Source organism: Cavia porcellus, unplaced genomic scaffold (assembly GCF_034190915.1).
Source record: "Cavia porcellus strain 051 isolate PalLab524CR breed Dunkin Hartley unplaced genomic scaffold, mCavPor4.1 scaffold_1, whole genome shotgun sequence".
In the NCBI taxonomy this organism is placed as follows: domain Eukaryota; kingdom Metazoa; phylum Chordata; class Mammalia; order Rodentia; family Caviidae; genus Cavia; species Cavia porcellus.
Window position 1 is genome coordinate 191,629,187 of NW_026947484.1, and position 18,841 is coordinate 191,648,027.

At 38.2% G+C, this 18,841-nt stretch overlaps 1 protein-coding gene across 2 annotated transcripts in view; it reads right to left on the reverse strand.

Moving 5' to 3' along the window:
- Positions 1–18,841, reverse strand: part of Melk (maternal embryonic leucine zipper kinase) — a 91,032-nt gene that overhangs the window by 18,893 nt on the left and 53,298 nt on the right. For both annotated transcript variants that reach the window (XM_063225338.1, XM_013153238.3), the window contains exons 9-11: positions 16,662–16,730; positions 14,766–14,864; positions 6,386–6,472 (exon numbers count right to left, since the gene is read on the reverse strand). In XM_063225338.1, coding sequence (XP_063081408.1) covers positions 6,386–6,472; positions 14,766–14,864; positions 16,662–16,730 — 255 coding nt within the window. The remainder of the gene's footprint in view (positions 1–6,385; positions 6,473–14,765; positions 14,865–16,661; positions 16,731–18,841) is intronic.

Genomic DNA, 18,841 nt, shown 5'->3' on the forward strand with positions numbered 1-18,841 from the left:
TCTGGGGGTCTCTGTCAGGCCAATTAGTAACCTTTGAACTGCAGGGAAGAGGTGCCAGAGTGTCTGAGAATGGCACCAGGGCACTGGGAAAGGCACTGGAAGTAGGGCCCACTTACTAAGTGGTATATAATAACCCAACAACCACCGACCATACTGACCATCAGCCCAGCACTAAACTTTATAGGGCACTGCTCTGACATTTTCCTTTTTTTTTTTTAATAACATCTTTTTGCTGAAGTTGTTTGCCTTTCTTCTAATACAGCCTACAGGCTCCAACACTCCCGACCTCTTTCGCCTGCACTCCACGCCCCACCTCGGACTGGTTTCTGTCTCAGACCACTACCCAACGGTCAGTCTAGTTCTCCCCGTTCTGTCCCACAGTGTATCCCCTGTTCCCTAGATTCTCATTTTTCCTCTTTCTTGTTTTGGTGATTACATTCTTGATTTGGTGATATCCATCATCCACGGCTTTCTGAGGGTACATGTGTGGGATGTAAGATTTTTTGAGATTTTACATGTCTGACAAGGCAGTAATCTACCCTCACACTTGATTTTGACTTGGCCAGGTACACAATTCTAGGCTGATAATAATTTTCACTGTTTTGAAGGAATTATCACCCTTCAAAGAGTTACTATCGTAAAATCTAGTCTTTCTGGCTCCCAAATCTTTGTATCCATTTGGTTTTGTCTGAACTTTTTTTGATCCTTCTTTCTCCTTACTTTTCAGAAATTCCACTGGTACAGACCCTGGCGTAAGTCTGTTCCAAGGCACTAGGCCAAGCCCTGGGTTAATTCCAGCTTCCTCACTGGAAACTCATGTACTCTGCCTCTGGGTTACTTCTTTGATGGGTCCTTCCCCACCTTTCTTCTGTTTTATCTTCTGCAGCTTCTATGATTTGTATGTTGGACCTTTATTACCCTTTTTCTATTTTTACATCTGTCTTTAGGTTTTATTTTTGACAGTTCACATTAACTTCATTTTCAAACAATTGTAACTTCTTCACTTCTGTGGACATGTTCTAGATTTGCAAGAGCTACCCCTCAGAAAGGTCCTCTTTTAGTCATCTTATTCCTATTTCAAGAATGAAATAGCTGGGTGGGGTGTCTGGTAATTCTAGCACTCAGGAGGTAGAGGCAGAAGAATCATTGTGAGCTTAAGGCCAGCCTGAACTACAGAGTAAGCCCTTGTCGATTTAAAAAAAAAAAAAAAAAAAACTTTCCTTATCTCTGAGAATTATCATTTTTAACCAATTTCCTCATTCCATGCACTATCATCTAAGTAATTTATTTTTCTTCCTCTCACTCCTATTCTGCTCATTTTAGTTAGACTTTTGACTCCTTCACTTTCTTTTTTTTCATTCTGGTGCTCTAGATTGAATCCAGGACCTTGCACATACTAAGCACATTTCCACCACTGAGTACACACTAACCCCACTTTTAATTTTCTTATTAGAGGTTTTCCGCAAATGTCTGTCAATCTTCGGTTGTCTACTCTATTAAAAATGAAGAATTATATTACACAGCCAATTACAGCCTCAGTGGGTGGGATGGGTCGGCTGCTCATCATCTGAATGGCTTTTCTCCAAGGTGAAGAGACAGGAACCTGAACCCCAAACTATCATTATGGTAGGTCTTTCCTCCTGGCTGTCTCCTAGAATAATCTAGTGTTTTCCCCACCCTTACTGGAAATCGGATCATGTCCTAGTTCTGGTATTCTCAGGTTGAACAGGAGAATAGAAGCAGTGGTTCAGTGCTGAAAATGAGGACTTTAGGTGTCCATTTCAAACTGGTTCATCAGTTCCCTCCTGCGCTGTGTCTGATTCAGTAATGGCTCTTCTTAAGTGTCTCCAATTCTCTGCTGGGATGGGGAAAAGTCACTGTAGAGCAGAAGGCGGAGACAGGGACCCGTGGTTCTCACTGCTTCTAAGACACACTTCTGAGCAATTCTCCTGTTATTCTTTTGATGTCAGAGTCCTTTACACTTTCTGAAGCTCTGCACAGTAACCATTTGTTGGCTTTTGCTATTGTAGGCACTTAGATTTAGGTTTCCTCCAAAATACTATGTCAGCTACCATTTATCTCTTTATAATTTTCTAAGTTATACTGATAATCCTTTGTCTCCTCTTTTACTTTTTTTTTTGCTTTTTAAGTTATTTTTTGTTGTTTTAGTAAGTTTTTAGAAAGTGTTAGATATAAATATAGCTACTCAATCCACTGTTCAGTCTGTTACTAAATAATGCTCGTAAAACTATGAGACTGATCTACAAAAGTGCTAAGTTTAACACTACAGAATACTAAAAAAGAAAAGAATATTAAATGCTATGGGCTCCCTAAAAAAAATCTACTACAAACTATTTTTATTATTTTATCATTTATATTTGAGATGGTCTCAAGCATAATATAGGCTTTCAAGTTTGTTCCCTATCATTCTAGTGAGGGAAGTATAAAATATTATGATAAATTATAGAATGCAGCCTTTAACCCAAGCAGAACAGAAAAAAGGAACAAAAGAAAGGAGGAAGAGATGAAGATAGGGAAATAGAAAACCTTCCCACAGAAACTATCTGGGCCCTGGGTGAAAATACTTTTACATTAAAGATTTTTCCCCATTTCCATATCTACCGTCTCATGTGTGCTAGCCATTTTTTAAAAAAGACATGCTACAGGCCAGGCGTGGTGGCACACACCTGTAACCCCAACACTCAGGAGACCGAGGCACGAGGGTTGCTGTGAGTTCAAGGCCAGCCTGAGCTACATAGCAAGACCCTGTCAGGGAAGGGGAAGGAAAGGGAAAAAGGAAACAGAAACGAAGGGGAAAGGAAGAGAGGGGGAGGGAGGGAGGCAGAAACAAAGAGAAAAAAAGAAAGAAGGCTATAAACTCAGACAAAGGATAAGAAATTTGTTTTCCTTAAGAACAATGACATGGCATAACTCAGGTACTATAAACTATTCCTAGGTGGTGCTAAAAGTTTTACTTTTATTTTCCTTAGGGGGAAAAATACTTTTATAACTTTTTTCCAGCACCACAGTATTCTTCTCATTATGATAAAATGCACAGGGGAATTTTGTGTTCAATAACAGATAAATCAACAAATTAATTACACTTTGGGGTGTAATGTCAATCCAGAAGTCTAATACAAAAAATGACTCTCTTATCTTTTAGGCAGTGCCCTCTTTTGAAAGTCAAATGTTTGAAAGTGATAGGTTTACCTATTAGGAAAAAGATTCTATTTCTAGAAAACTAAAAGGTTTTTAAATCTCCAGCCAAATCTTAAAAGAAGTTCACAGGCACCTGGACTGAGAGAGGTGGGTACAGTAGAGAGGGTCAGCTAAACTGAGAGTGGCCCATCACCCTTCCCCTGATCTCTTCCTGGGCCCTCCATCTGTAAGCAGATAAACGTTCACGTCACAGAGGTGGGGTGGGGCTTCTTGTCTATCCTCAGGAGATTCTCATAAGCTTATATCTGAGAAGTCTCCCTGTCAAAGCACTAACTGCTGGAGAAACGGGAAAAGTCAGGCAAGCAGCGAGAGCTGTGTGCTCTAGCACCACTTTTAGGAATCTTGAGAGGGCTACAAAGATATCCCTCAAAATCATGAGTCACAGGAGGCTAAGCCAACTTCATATAAAGAGCAGCCTAACAGTGATCACATACACAATATGAGGTTCTGTATAGATTGAATATTTAGGAATATTTCTTTATTTTTACACAAAGATCAGAGCATGGATCTCACTGAACTAATTTCTATCTGTATGTTTAACCAGAGCCAAAAGTAAAAGCAAAGCTCCCAAAATGCTATAAAAATATATAAGATCTTAGTTGACCTCAAACTTGGTTTTCCAGGGCTCTTCAAACTGGAAAGTACTAACATCAACATGAGTTCTCTGACACCACTTACACTAGGTCCTCAACCCTGGGACTACTCACTCCTGATCTGGATAATCCTTTGTTAGGAGCTGTCCTGTGCATTGCAGGATGTTTTATCAGAATCTCTGGCCTTTACTAAAGGCCATTAGTACATACACACATACATATATACACAGATTGTGACATCCAAAAACATATTCAGACGTTGCCAGATGTTGTGGGGTAGGGCAAAAACCCATCATGGTTAAGAATTGACCTAGACCAAGACTTCTTGAGCTTTAATGTACAGATGAACCATTGAGGGATTTTATTAATATGCAAATTCTGACTCAGTAGGTCTACCATGAGGCCTGAGAATCTGCATTTCTCATCAGCATCTAAAGAATACTGATACTGCTGGCCCTACACTAGTTGAATAACAAGAAACTAAAAGACTAATTCTTAACTCCTAGAACTGTACAATGCAATCATTTGGGATGTTTTTAAAAATTCCAGTGCTGAGCCAGGCATGGTGGCTTATTTCTATTATCCCAGCATTCAAGAGGTTAAGGAAAGAGACCATACGTATTTCGGTTTGTATGATGGTTTACATTGGAGTTTGTGTCTACAGGCCCCCTGAAAGCTTCATGCACTCATAGGTAGGGCTTTTTCAGAGGTAGCTGGATCTAGTGTGTGATTACTAAATTAGTCCACTGACTGCTCTGGCACAGTTCTAGCTGTGAGTGCTACCAGAGCCCTAGATAGACTATAAAGGGACAGAAGAAGCTGCTACTGTCCGCTAGATGCCTTGCGCCTTCCATCTTTTGCCTGCCATGAATTGTTTCTCCTCTGCAATGCCTCTCCGCCACGTCACCCTGCCTTCGATTATGGACTGAAACCTCTACAAATTGTAAGTCAAATAAACCTTTCTTCCTTTTAACTTGTTGGGTGTTGGGTATTTGGTCTCAGTCATGAGAAAAGTAACTAACATAGTTTGAGACCAGCCTGCGCTGGATAAGTGAGTTCAATGCACACATGTACTACTATCAAGACCCTATCTCAAAAAAATAAAAATTCTAGTATCTAGGTCACACCCCAGACTACTGATAGCGAACCTTTTACAGCTTTCAATAATACAAATAACTTACTGTGGCATGCATGCCACAGAATTGCCGCCAATCAAATCACAGTATCGGGGCAGTACTTAGGCATCAGAATTATCTTTAAATTTGCCAAGGAATGCCAATGTATTCCAAAATTAAGTGTCTCTGATTTATGCAGAGTGGCTTACACATTACTCATCCCTGTGACTAAGTATAAACAAGGCATTTAAAAATGAGAAAGGGGGCCAAGGTATATATAACTCAATGGAAGAAGCATTAGCCCAACACGTTTGATCCCCAGCACCACAAAAAAGGGGAGAGGGCAGGATGCAGAAGAGGAGGGGAGAAAAAGGCTGAGGCAAGTGGCCTGATTTCCAGGTTGTCCTGAACTACAGACCTTGTCTCAAAACAATGAAAACCAGCTGGGCACAGTGGCACATGCCTGTAACATCAGAACTCAGGAGGCTGGAGGATCACTTTGGGTTCAAGGCTACCCTGGGCTACACAGTGAGTTCAAGATCAGCCTTAACTACCTAGTGAGAGCCTATGTCAAAAAAAAAACCCCTCCTGCCAAAATCCAAAAACAAGCAAAAAGAATTACTTTATATCTCTTCCTCACTGAGAACTGTATCTTACAATGAATAACTAATCTGTGCCTTGTATGTGGTGTTTTTTCTTTAAAATGGAATCTAAGCTCTCTATTCTCCAAATTAGAAAACCAAACCAAATCAAACCAAAAAACACACATGAACACAAATTATCAGTGATGAGAGACACAGGATACAGGACAAGAGCACAGCAAGATATGATTTTCACCTATCACACTGGACAGTACCCAGAAACAGCTATGAATGCCTCTATCTCTAGGAAAAAAAACACTGAAATAATGCAGGTAGACGGTCAGTATCTGAAACACTTGATGATTTCTGCATTGACCCACAAGCTTGGATTGATTTTATACTACAGGGTTGTTTATAGGTAAGAAAACTGCACTGTGTTTACAAGAGAATCAGATTTCTATAAGAGAGACCTTTAAAGTAGTCAAAATTAGAACTATTGGTTCTTTATGGACAATTCTGTTTATTAACTTTTTATTCACTACAAGTCTTTAATCGGTATCTTTTTCTTTCTTTATTTCTTTTTGAGACAAGGCCTTGCTAAGTCACTTGATTGCCCAGGCTAGGCTTGAACTTGTGATCTTCCTGCCTTAGCCTCCCTAAGTACTGGGATTATAGGAGTGTACACGACGCCCAGCTAAGTAATGTCTTAAAAGTGCTCGTTTTAAAGAACTGCACTGAAATTATATATAACTATAAAATGCATACAATATTTACATTCATGACAAAATCACATCTAAAAATGCTATATTACGTTTAATGTAATGATAAAAAAAGAACAATGAAAAACATATTCGCATATTCAGGTTGTATTTCTTACCAATGAAATTAAATCCTCCATTGTTTGCCTGTTGTTTCTATGATGTACAGAAAGTTCTGTTAAACAATCATCATCAAGGTGAATAAACTACAAAAAAGAATTTCATAAAGTTTATTTAAAAATTACAATTATATTCATTGTTTTGAAACTTGAAGTCAGCATAATTACTTTATAAAATAAAACACCAATATGTAACATTAATAGGAATTTGCCAAACTTTGGAATATTCTTTCACATATGGCAGATCAAACACCTACCTCACCCATATACCTACCACTGGACCTATGCCTTCAACCCAACATTCCTCATAATTTTTAAATGCATATATGAAAATGACAACAACCATTTTAAGAAGATGAGTTCTTTCCCAGCTATCCTTACCTCCTCCTCCTCAGATTATTAAAACACCTTTGTGCCACGAAGAACCATGCACCTTCTCTGTGCAAGACCTTGGCATTTTCATGACCGAGTAGCCATGTAGACACTGTGGTAGAGGGGTTGTACAACACGCCAGTAAGAAGTGGCTCAGACATGCAGCACCTATACCTCAGGTTATGTTCAGGTCAGTCAGCACAATCCAAGAAACCCTAAGATGTCAATGTAGATCACGCTCATATCTTTGCCACAGATACTAACAAAATTTTAACTTTAAAAAAATTTGAGAGACCATTTGTAATGATGCACTCCTATAATTCCACCACTTAGGAAACTAAGGCAGGAAGATCACTGCAATTTCAAGGCCAGTCTAGGCTACATAGTGAGTTCAAGGCCAACTTTAATACATAGTGAGACCATGTCTCAAAAACCCAAAAAAAAACGAAAGTCTCTATATAAATTTCATTTTGCTCCAGAGAGAAATGATCTAACCATTCAGATCCCTGCAGAATGGGACCTCAGCAAAGACAAGACCAGAAGGGACTGAATACACATCACAGGACAAAAGGAACAGCTTGGTCCAGGCTGGACAGGAGGAGCTCGTCACATGTGAAGAGATTGACACGGAATATAATGTGAAAGTTCATCTCTCCAAAATAAGACATTCTTTTCACAGCAGCCCCAGGAAGTGATGCTTTACTTTCTGCTTCAAGGCCTCCTCTGCAGGGAACTCAGAACAGTTGGGACGGTGAGCTCCTCCCTGTTGCGTGAGGTCTGCCTCACAGTGATCTCTCCCCGCTGCGAGCCAGTGTGCAGCCTGATGCCAAGGGGCTCTGGGACTAGACAGACCTGGGCTTTAATAATTATACATTTGATCCTCAGTTTCTCAGTATAGTATGCTGCAAGTCTGAGCCACTTCTTATTGGGATGCTGCACAACCACTGTACCACAGCGCCTACCTGGCTATCTCGGTCATGAGTCCTTTCAGTTTCTCATACCAGAGAAACAATGCAATATTTAAATGTGAGGACACCAGACTTTTAACAATGGCTCATCATGACAACAGAAGATTAGTAAAGACAATGACTTTGCTGTAGTTTGAATGTTTGTGTCGCCCTAAAATTTACATACTGAAACCGAATCACCTATGTGATAGTATTAAGAAAGGGTGTTTGAATCATAACAGGGCTCCATCCTCATGAATGGGATTAATACTCTTACAAAAGAGGAATTAACACTCCAAAGAGATGATACACTGAGAAGAAACTTGAATGCATGCCCTCATCAAATGCCAAACCAAAGGCGCTTCAATCTTTTTTTTTAAATTTTATTTAAAAGGAAAAAGAGAAAAAACAAAACAAAACAAAACAAAGTGGTGTAAGGGTACAAGCAATACAGAACTACAAAAAAAAAAAAAAAAAACCAGTAAGAAATCACCAGTTAATAGATTACACATTATTGTCTTAGAGATAGTTGCTCAAGTCACAGTATCAAAGCATACAAAGTGAACATTCAAACAGAGAGACTGCAAACAGTTGTGTTCAATGATCCAACCAAAAACATTAATATGGTCAGCTATTTAACATCCCTAAACATACCTGCAGTTGTATCCTTTAGAGCACTTTTTTCCCTCTCTTTTTTACAACAAAATTTACACGTTTTGGGTTTTATTACTCCTTAGTTCTTATTACTTTTTTTTTTTTGGAAGAGAATAAAGTCAAATATGGCAAAACAAAGCTGTCACAGTCAAAACCAAGGATAGACATAGTACATGATGTAAGCACAGAGTACAAGGTTATCAACAATGGTTACCATAATGTCTCTTGTTTCCTTAAAAAGAATTGTCTATCTCATTAGGTATTATAAATTTGAACAAAACAGTAGAGAACAAGGCCAATAAAACTTAAACATTGTAAACATTACAGGACTTCCAAAGGAGATAATAGTCAAACCAGAATGGGCATCTTAGTGAATCTTATTGCCTTCAAAGTAGTTGCCTATACCCCCAAACTTGATACTATCATACAGAATGGAACAGAGTCTAATCAGTCAAAACAAGATAGTGGGAGTATTACAGGACTTCAAAACAAGTTACTAGGAAATCAAAAAAAGTTACTATAATATATACTGCTAATTTCTTTAATTTTTCCCCTTAATTAAAAAACCATAATAACTAAATAATTTTTTTAATGAATAAGGGAGAGATTGAGATAAAAGAGGACATAACAACATAACAATACAGGCCAAAGCATGACTGTTTCAGCAACCTAGTGCTTCACCACCAAATAACCCGATTTAATAGTAGTTACCATAGTCTTTCTTTTTCCTTGAAATATTTGAATATAACTTCATATACTATAGCTTCGAATATTTCCATCTCAAGAAGCCCAGAATAAAGCCTTTCCAATTAATAAGTGAAAACTTTACAAGGCTTCAAGGCACTTCAATCTTAAAACTTCCCAACATCCAGACCTGTGAGAAGCAAGTTGCTGGTGCCACCCAATGTATAGTATTTTGTTACAGCAAACTGAAAAGACTGAACAAACTTGCGTTTTTGGCTGATAAAAACACAGCATCACCATTCACAGAGAAAGATTTACACTCGTGGTACCAGGTGCTAAGTTCCCACTGTTTCACTTTGACCTTGGCAGCCACTAGACCAGTACAGAAACCCAAATGCAGTAACACCGAGATGGGAATCATCTTGGTGAGATCACCATTGCTCAAGCAAAAAAGAAATATTGTTCCCCTCCATGATCTTAAGTTACTCCTTTAAAATAAAAAACTATTATTTTGAAATCCTGCATCACTTACACTGTTTTGTTTTGACTGGCTTTATTCTGTTTTATTTTGCTTGGTTTTACTCTATTTAAAATAAAAATTTAAAAAATAAAAATAAAATTAAAAACCGCTTTCTCAGCGCCTCCTGCTCTGCACTTTACCACAAAATAGGTGTAGGAAAGGGGAGAAGGAAGAAGGTGACATCACTTCTGGGCTCCGAAAGTAGCAAGAACAAAAAGAGTAGGGCAGAAAACACAGTGGCGTCTGAAAAACACGGGGTATCACAACCTGGGTTTGCCAAAGGACCACAATATTTTATTTTATGTGCTCTGAGTTCTCACACAAAGTCAAGTTAAATTAGGTACAAAAAATAACAAATTCAAGCCAATTATTTTGGATTACCTGGCCCTACTACATTTCCTGTTTACTAGGGCAGAAAATGGAACTGTATATAACTTTCATTTGATACAGTATTTGAGTACTAAAGCTGTGTATGAAAATGGTAGGAGATCATGCACACAGGTATAGAATAGTATTTATATCTTAACCATCCATGTAAATTTGAGGTTTTCTATAGTTCTTTCTTGATAACACAACACTGAAGGAGAAAAGAAAATATTTCAAACAACAACAATCTTTTATGCCTCTTTTGTAACTCATTTGATCCTGGGACAGCTGTGTAAGGCAGCATAACAGATGAGCGACAAAAGACGTAAAGGCACTCTGTAGATGACAACACATGACCCAAACAAACACAGCAGACTGACAGAGTACCCACATGTTAGAGATGGTAAAATTAAGACTTAGAGGAGTTGTGTTCTTCCAAAGACTGGTGTTTTTTTACTCCTAGCCTGGGGTTTTTCCAACCACACCACTATGACTCTGTTCCAGTAGAGCTCAAACAAAGAAGTCATAAAAGTTGTCAATGCAATGATACAGATTCTGATCTTGAACTAGGTGGACCTATTGGATCCACTCCATGCTGGAGCCCTTCCACCTGGATTCAAAACCTTGTTCACGGGGATTTAGCTCAGTGGTGTAAATGCCTGCCTAGCAAGGGCAAGATCGTGAGTTCAATCCCCAGTACTACAAAAAAAAAAAAAAAAAAAAAAAAAAGCACCTTAAAATGCTTCCATTCTCTGGGGCTGGGGATTTAGCTCAGCGGCGTTAAGCGCCTGCCTTGCAAGCCTGTGGTCATGAGTTCGATCACTGGTACCGGTAAAAATACAAAACAAAACAAAACAAAAACCTTGTTCAGCACTCACTGATTTTTTACTATAGGCAAATAACAGTGAAACGTCTCACAAATTTAATTTGTCCTACAATTTTGAAGAAGATGGCCATGGTTGTGTTTGTCACATAATGCAAAGTTTGTTAACAAAAAATGTTGCCTAATGCCTCTGGTTGTGAACCAAAATGTTTACAAACAAAAGCATTTGTGAACCAAGTTATCACTGTACATAATAATTCTGTGCCTGGGGGGTGGGATTTAGCTCAGTGGCATAAGCACCTGTCTGGCAAGCGTGAGGCTGAATTTCAATCCCCAGTACAAAAAAAACCAGAATAAAAGAAATAATTCTGTGCCTCAGTATTTCATCTGCAAAACTGGGACAATAAAAGCCTCTCCTTCTGAAGGCCAGTAGTGTGATGATTGAATGAGTTAAAAGAGTTAAAAGGGCGGGGACATAGTTCAGTGGCACAGCGCCTGTCTGGCAAGCACAAGGTCCTGAGCTCAATTTCCAATAAGCAAAATAAAGCCCATAAAGTAGTGCCTAACTCCTAAAGGGACTATCCTAAGAATTCTAGCTATATTATTCTGAGAAATGATATAAAGAAAGCCCTTATGATAATGGCACACTATTCTAAGTACTCAATAAATATTACAATTATCATAGTAAGATGTAAGGAAAACTGTAAACTCTTTGAACGAGAAAAACTATACATTTTACTATATATGCTGCCTCAAATTTATAGAAAAAACTATACATCTTTTAGGTTGTAAAATCAGAGACTTTTTAAGTACAATAAATATTACAATTATTATATCAAAATGTAAGGAAAACTGCCTGCTTCTGGAACACCTAAAACTTTATATATTTACTATATGTGATGCCTCAAATTAAAAAGAAAATTTCTAGATTATTCAAATCAGAGATTTTTCTATTTTGGTATCTGTTCAGCACAAACAGCAGCATATCCCTGTCAGGATCATGGCTGAGAAAGGGAGGCAGTGTCCTCTGAACATCACACGTGGAGAAACAATGACCCCCAATGGCAGAACGCAGGCACCACTCTCCCCTCAGAGGGGGCACACTCCAGCTTCCCAGGCTCTTCTGTGGTCCTCCCTGGTCTGCTCCCAGGCTCTCTGTGCGGACTACCATTAGACGTGAGTTGTATTTACTCAGTAGACATTAAAGCATCACAGAGAGCCAGAAAACATGGATGAGAAAGAAATCTCAGGAGCTGACAGTTAAAGGACAATCAGGAAGAATTTCAGCTCAGCTTGCGAGGTTCATAATAGTGAAAAGTTTTAAGAACGGGCTTGAAGCAAATGAGATCTATTTTTCCAGTACCACTAGCCACTGGGAGAAGTGTTGATATTTACTGGTGTGCTTACTCCAGACAGCACATTCCTCACTACTATACCAAGTCTGCTGTTATGGTGAGTCTGAGACAAACTTCCAAGCTATTCTGCTGTCCTGCTCATGTCCCACTCTACTGCAGTTTCAGTAGCACACCAGAGAATATCCCTAATCATCTGAAAAGGCTAGTAAAACACTTCTTCCTTTTCTAATTACACAACTGTGAGACACAGTTTTGCTTCCACCAAAACACTATGTCCAAGCAGCATGAATGCGACAGCAGAGAAATACCCAAGTGTTTTCTATTAAGACCAAAAAAACTTACCAAGATGTACAACAACGGTACATTTCTCAGTAAATTCATTCCTTAAATAATTATCTCTTATTCCTTAGTTTCCTTCTCTACAAATAGGACATAAGAACTATACTGACTTAGAAGAGCAGACCTTCCATAGTAGCTCTAGCCTCAGCCATGTAGTTACTGAGCAGTGTAAGCAGAGGCCTGGAAAATGCTTAGATATTAGGTTTTTCCCTTTCTCTCCTTCTTTAGAATGAGTCACCACACAATGTAGCCCAGACTAACCTGTTAGATACATATGACCCAAGTCTTCTGAGTGAGGTTATATACACGCAATCCCAAATCCTGTGAGGGAAGCCGTGTAAGTGACCACAAGCAAGACAGCATGGGAACTAACTCCATGGCTACATCCTGCCTAAACTGCTTGTCCATAGACTTGTAAATCAGTATTGCTTTAAGCCATCACATTTGTTTAGTGTGGCTTTTTAATGTGGCAATAGATTACTAATTAAATACATTCTTTAATAATGCTCATCCCACATTTTTATCAAGTTCAAGATGCTGTTTAAAAAAGTATTTTTCTGAAACATTAACGCACACATATTAAGATAATCACTTAAACCTGAATAGCATTTTATGCTTTTTAAATTCTTGTACCTATGTTTTAGACCAGTTTTCAAAGTGTCATCTGCAGACCCCTCAGGATATCCACAACCAAAATTATTTTCATAATAAAATACTACTATTTTTCATTTTACACAGAGCTAGTTATATTTGCACTAATGGTACAAAAGCAATGATGAGTAAAACTGTTGGTTCCTTAGTACAAATCTTCATTGTGCATTCACATTTCAGGATAAAAGAAAAAAGCCAGTTTGAGTCAAGTCCTTAATGAAGTAGTAGTAAAAAAAGTATTAACTTAATTAAATTTCAGCCTTGAGTGCATGTGTTTCTAAGATCCTGTGTTACAAAACAGGAAGTTCCCTATGGAGCTTCTGCACACAAAGCATGGCTGCTGTCTGTTGGGACAAGCTCCTGTACGACTGCCTCACAAACTCACCTAGCTCTGATCATAGAACACCAGTCTTCTTTGAAAGAACACTGACAAATTATGGTGATTTAGACTTGGATATTTAGTGGAAATTTTGTCAAAGATGAACAAAGTGAACTTGCTCAAGGAAATTAACTGACAGGATTTGTTGCCTGTGATGCAATTTGGGCTTTCAAGCAAAAACTACAATTTTGGAAAAATCTATATTTACCATGAACTTGACAGCTTTCCAATATTTAAAGATTTCCTGAAGAGATTAGTAGTGATTTTAAGGAACATAATTTTTAAATACTGTTTAATGAAATGTGTTGACATTTGGAAGATGCGCACTACTCAGTAATAAGTGTTTCAAATGACAATGGGTAACGTTATGCGGGAAAAACAGCCAATGGCAGACCAGTGGGTTTTATGGCTGGACTACACAGAGTTACTTGGTGTGGTTTCAGATTCCACTTGCAACTAACCTTCAGGAAACTACCACCTGTCACATCTTAGTGGATTATCTGAGAATGTATGAAAAGGCTATTAAAATGTTTTCCTTTTCCTACCATATATCTGTGTAAAGCTACATTTTCTCCATCTATTTCAATCAAAATAACACATCAAAACAGATAAACACAGAAGCAGGTAACTACACAGATGCTCTCTATTAAGCCAAAGTAAAAAAGTTTGCAAAGACGTAAAACATGCCACCTCTTTTTCCTAATTTAATTTTTAAATGAACTTTCCTCATAAAAGTATTTATTTATGAGATATAATAGGTTTTTAAACTATTACTTTATTCTTACTGTTTACTATTACTTTAAAATGAATAAATAAATATTAAGAATGTGAAAAGGTCCTCAGGCTAAAACGTCTGAGCTAATACAACCTCATAACTGTTCTGGGAAGTAGAACTGGTTTAACCTACTTTTCACAGATGAATAAATAGGTTTAGCAAAGTTAAGTAACTTACCCAAAATTCCCAGTGCACCGTTCACAATCCTGACTACATATGAGAGACACTTGAGAGCTTTTAAAAATACTCATTAAGTGTTCTGGGGTGGAGCAGGTACTGGTTTTGCTAAGTCCCAGGAGATGTTCACATGCAGCCCCAGTTAAGAAACCACTCCCTGTCCTACAGATTAATAGGCAAATATATGATTAGGTTATAAGTCTCCCAAATACCAATCTGACAAAGCCTCAAAATACATTTTCTTTTATATTTAGGTCTCATCATTGTAGATCCTAAGTTCACACAACAATCACACACAACATAAAAACAAAAATTACACTGGATTTCATTTTACTTACAGGATTCTTGCTTTGCCACTCAACAGGACAGTTGTAATCTTGCATGATCCAGGGATGGTTCAATAGATTTTTCATAGAAATCCGTTTCTTTGGGTCCACCTAGTGGCCAGTAAGAAGCAGCTAGAGATTAGCATTTCAAACAGAACACAGAACACCTCTCCTCCTAAGAACTACTCAAAATGCACCAGAACAGATGTAAACTTTATTATCACAAAAAATGCTGTCAAAGACCTTAAAATGGCCTTGGAATAAATTCTTTTAAGAAGGCAATAGAAGAAAGAAAACTATAGCAAGCAACACAGGCTTCGAAGATAAGTGTTTTAACAAACATGAACTTCATTGGTATGGACATTATTCATGAAGTTTAGTCAATCTATTGTATGATGTAATAGTCTTTTGCTGGAAAATCTATTCATGGGAAATAGTCACCAATTTAATATTCAAGCAACCAGAATGCAGGGCATTCATACTGAACATGCAATCTCTACCTCCAATGAGCTTACAATCACACAGAACAAGTTGAAAAGCACACCTTTCTTTTCCAGTTGTAATTTTCAAATGTGAGGAGAGAAAAATTAATCAACAAAGATTAAGTTTTTCGAGTCTAGAAGAAAGGATGAGGCATTTTCAATCTCATTATGGAGATTTGGTGGTCTGGCCCTACTTAAGCAAGGTGGGTGAGCCTGGGGTAAGTTTTAAATAAAAGATAGAGGTGGTTTAATAGATGGAAAAACCAGAAGATATTCTGAATACATAGTGATAAAATACTACACTAATAACATTATTTTCAGTGTTTCCTATAAATCTCATTTTATCCTAATACTACACAGCAGTGAGGCAGGCTCTGACCTCCTATTTTATAGGTCAAAACCAGTTTAGTGATTAGCAGGACAGATACCAACCTATATTTCACTACATCTGTAGTTCTTCACACAGGTTCCCAGAGCAGTAGCATCTGGGGACTTGTTGAAAATTTTAATCCTACCCCAGATCTACTGACTCAGACACTCTATACGTAGGGCCCAGCAAACTGTCTTAATAAGCTGGGCTGGCAATTTTCTCACATGTGAAAGTTTGAGAACCACTGTGCAATACATGGACGACTTAATTGTATATTGGCTCATTCAAGCATTCTTTCAGACTTTCTATACATCTAACATGCAAGATGGAAATAAGAAAATAGAACTGCTGGGTATGGTGACGCACACCTGTAATCCCAGTATTCAGGAGGCTGACGGAGCAGGATTGTCACAAATTGGAGGCCAACTTGGGATACACAATAAGTTCAAGGATAACCTGAACTATATAGTGAGACTCTGCTCAAAAAAAGGAAAAGGAAAAAAAAAAAAGGAACTGGGTGTGGTGGTGCACGCCTGTAATCTCAGCATTCGTGGGAGGCTGAGGCAGGAAGATTGTTGCAAGTTTGAGACCATCCTGGGCTACAAAATGAGCCCTAGGCCAGCCTGAACTGCACAGCAAGACCCTGCCTCAAAAAGACAAAACAAAAAAGAAAAAAGAAGATGAAAGAGAGTTGAAAATTGGGCAAGAGCTAGTTAAAGAACTACACAATGCTCAAGAAAAATTATGAAAAAACACAGCAGGGACATATAGTATAGGTCTACCTAAATTGGCTTTACAGTATAATTAAGAAAGAGTTGAAGCTGGGGCATGGTAGTGAACATCTGTAATGCCAGCACTTTGGAAGATTGAAGCAGGAGGATCACAAGTTCAGGCCTGCCTAGGCAACTTACTGAGACCCAGTCTTGAAATCTAAAAAATAAAAGTCTAGGGATGTAGTTCAACGCAAAGACCCCAGTGGATTCAATCCTCAATACTAAAGAGGGCAAAAAATTAAATATAGTCTTCTATTATTTAAAAATAAATAACTAAGTTTACCTGTAGCATTTGTTGAAGAAGTAGAACACTACTGGGAGAGAGCCACTTAGGGACATCATATTTCCCTCTCTACAAAAAAACAAATAAAACACTGTAAGATTTAAGTTCAACCAGCCTTGACAACAGATTTTTAAGGTAAGGATGTGTTACAGGTTTACTTCTAAACTTACAGACTTTATTTACTATTAAGATTCACTAAGCATTACTGTTTTATTTTAGAGAATAAAACCCAACAAAACAAAACGAATAAAGTCAATCAAAGCAAAGCAGTGAAAGCGATACAGAACTTCAAAACAGGTTAACAGGAAATCTACAGTGGTTGCCATAATGTATTTTGCTACCTTCACAATAGTTGTCCACACCATCAGACAGCAAAATCAAACAAAACAGAATAAAACCAATCAAAACATAACACTGAGAAGCTGGGGATTAGCTCAGGGGCATAAGCACCTGCCTGGCAAGCCAAAGGTCCAGCATTTGCTCCCTAGCACCAAAAAAAAACCAAAACAAAACATAACACATAACATTGAATAAAACAAAACAATGAATCGGAACAAAACAAAACAGTGAAAACAATACTGCACATCGTTATCTTCAAAATAGTCGCTCAGGTTACCAGATGCAGGAATAAAACAAAACACTGAATTTCAAAAACAAGACAGGAGGAATCCCCACAGCTGGCACAGTGCACACTGCCATCTTCCGGATGCTCAGAGCACCAGCCCAGGCCTGCGGGGTCAGCCAAACACAGAAGCTCCAGCCTTTCCTTCCCCTCAGCTGCTATCACCTCACCCTAAGTCATCTGAGTCAGGGTGGGGAGAGGGATGCGCTTCCGGGTGCTGAGCCCACGCACCGGCTGGCTCATAAGAAGGTGCTGAGGTTCTTACCAACTAGCATGGCGGAGGCCGCTTCAGGGGAAGGTTTGCTTTATCCTCTGGTTGAGGCTCTTACTGATCAGCATAGCAGAGCTTGCTCCACGGAAATGCTCAGTAAGCATTATTAATAATAACAAATTCATTTCTTTCCTTAAGAAAAAATCTAGTAAACACTAGCATTACTTCTGTATTACCTATGTTTTACAGAAGGGCTAGAACACATTCTCTGTGCTCTAGGAAAAGCATAAATGCTTCTGTTGCTGGGAACCCATAGCAGGATTACACAACAGCAAGTATACTACTATATTCCACTTGTATTGCCAAAGCCAACTGGAGTTTATAATCTCAGCTGACACAGTGAAATAGCCAAAAAGTGTACGTGGTAACAACACACAGATTGTGGTTAAAAAAGTTCACATACATCATTCACAAGGCAGCATCCACAATCATTGAGATAAGCTGATAAGACACATTTTCTAAGGCAAGTACTTTTTTCTGAGAATGGAAGAGACACAAGAGACAAATGCTTATAATATAGTATACCCAGAAATTATGATGACCACACATTAACTAAAGGCCAGATTGGGGCTGGGGATTTAGCTCAGCGGCATAAGCACCTGCCTTGCAAGCAGGCAGTCATGAGTTAGATCCCTGGTACCGATAAAAACAAAAAAGACCAAAAAAAAACCCAAAAAACAAAAAACTAAAGGCCAGATCAAGTGGTTACTAAACATCAACATATATTAAATACCTTTTATTTGGTATCAGGAATTGAACTCTGGACCTTATACTAGCCAGGCAGGCACTGTGCCACTGAGCTATATCTCTCGCCCTAAAATCTTTATAGAATCTCCCACAGATATCCTCTTACCCAATTTAAAGAAACAATACAGTAATTTTTCACAATAGAGATCAAATTACTTAATGCTACATAATAAAATAATTATTGGAGAAAAATTAAAGTTGAACTGCAATTCATAAGTATAGATCAAAATTAATTTCACCAGATTAAATGCCAATATAATACCATTAGGAGCACTGGACTTAAAGTAGGGTGACTATTTTTAGGACCTTTCTATACATAACAGCAAAGTAAAAACCTAAAAAAGACTAACATACAATAAAATGAAAACCTGCCATTTCTGTATAATAAACACTACTAACAAAATTAACTACAGCAATTGGGGAAGGGGACTTCTACACCTCAATGACAAAACAATGTACTTAAGCACATAAAAAGATCCTAAAAATCATTAAGACGTCACCACTAGTATCCGAGGCTCTAGTGTCTCTCATCTTGTACAG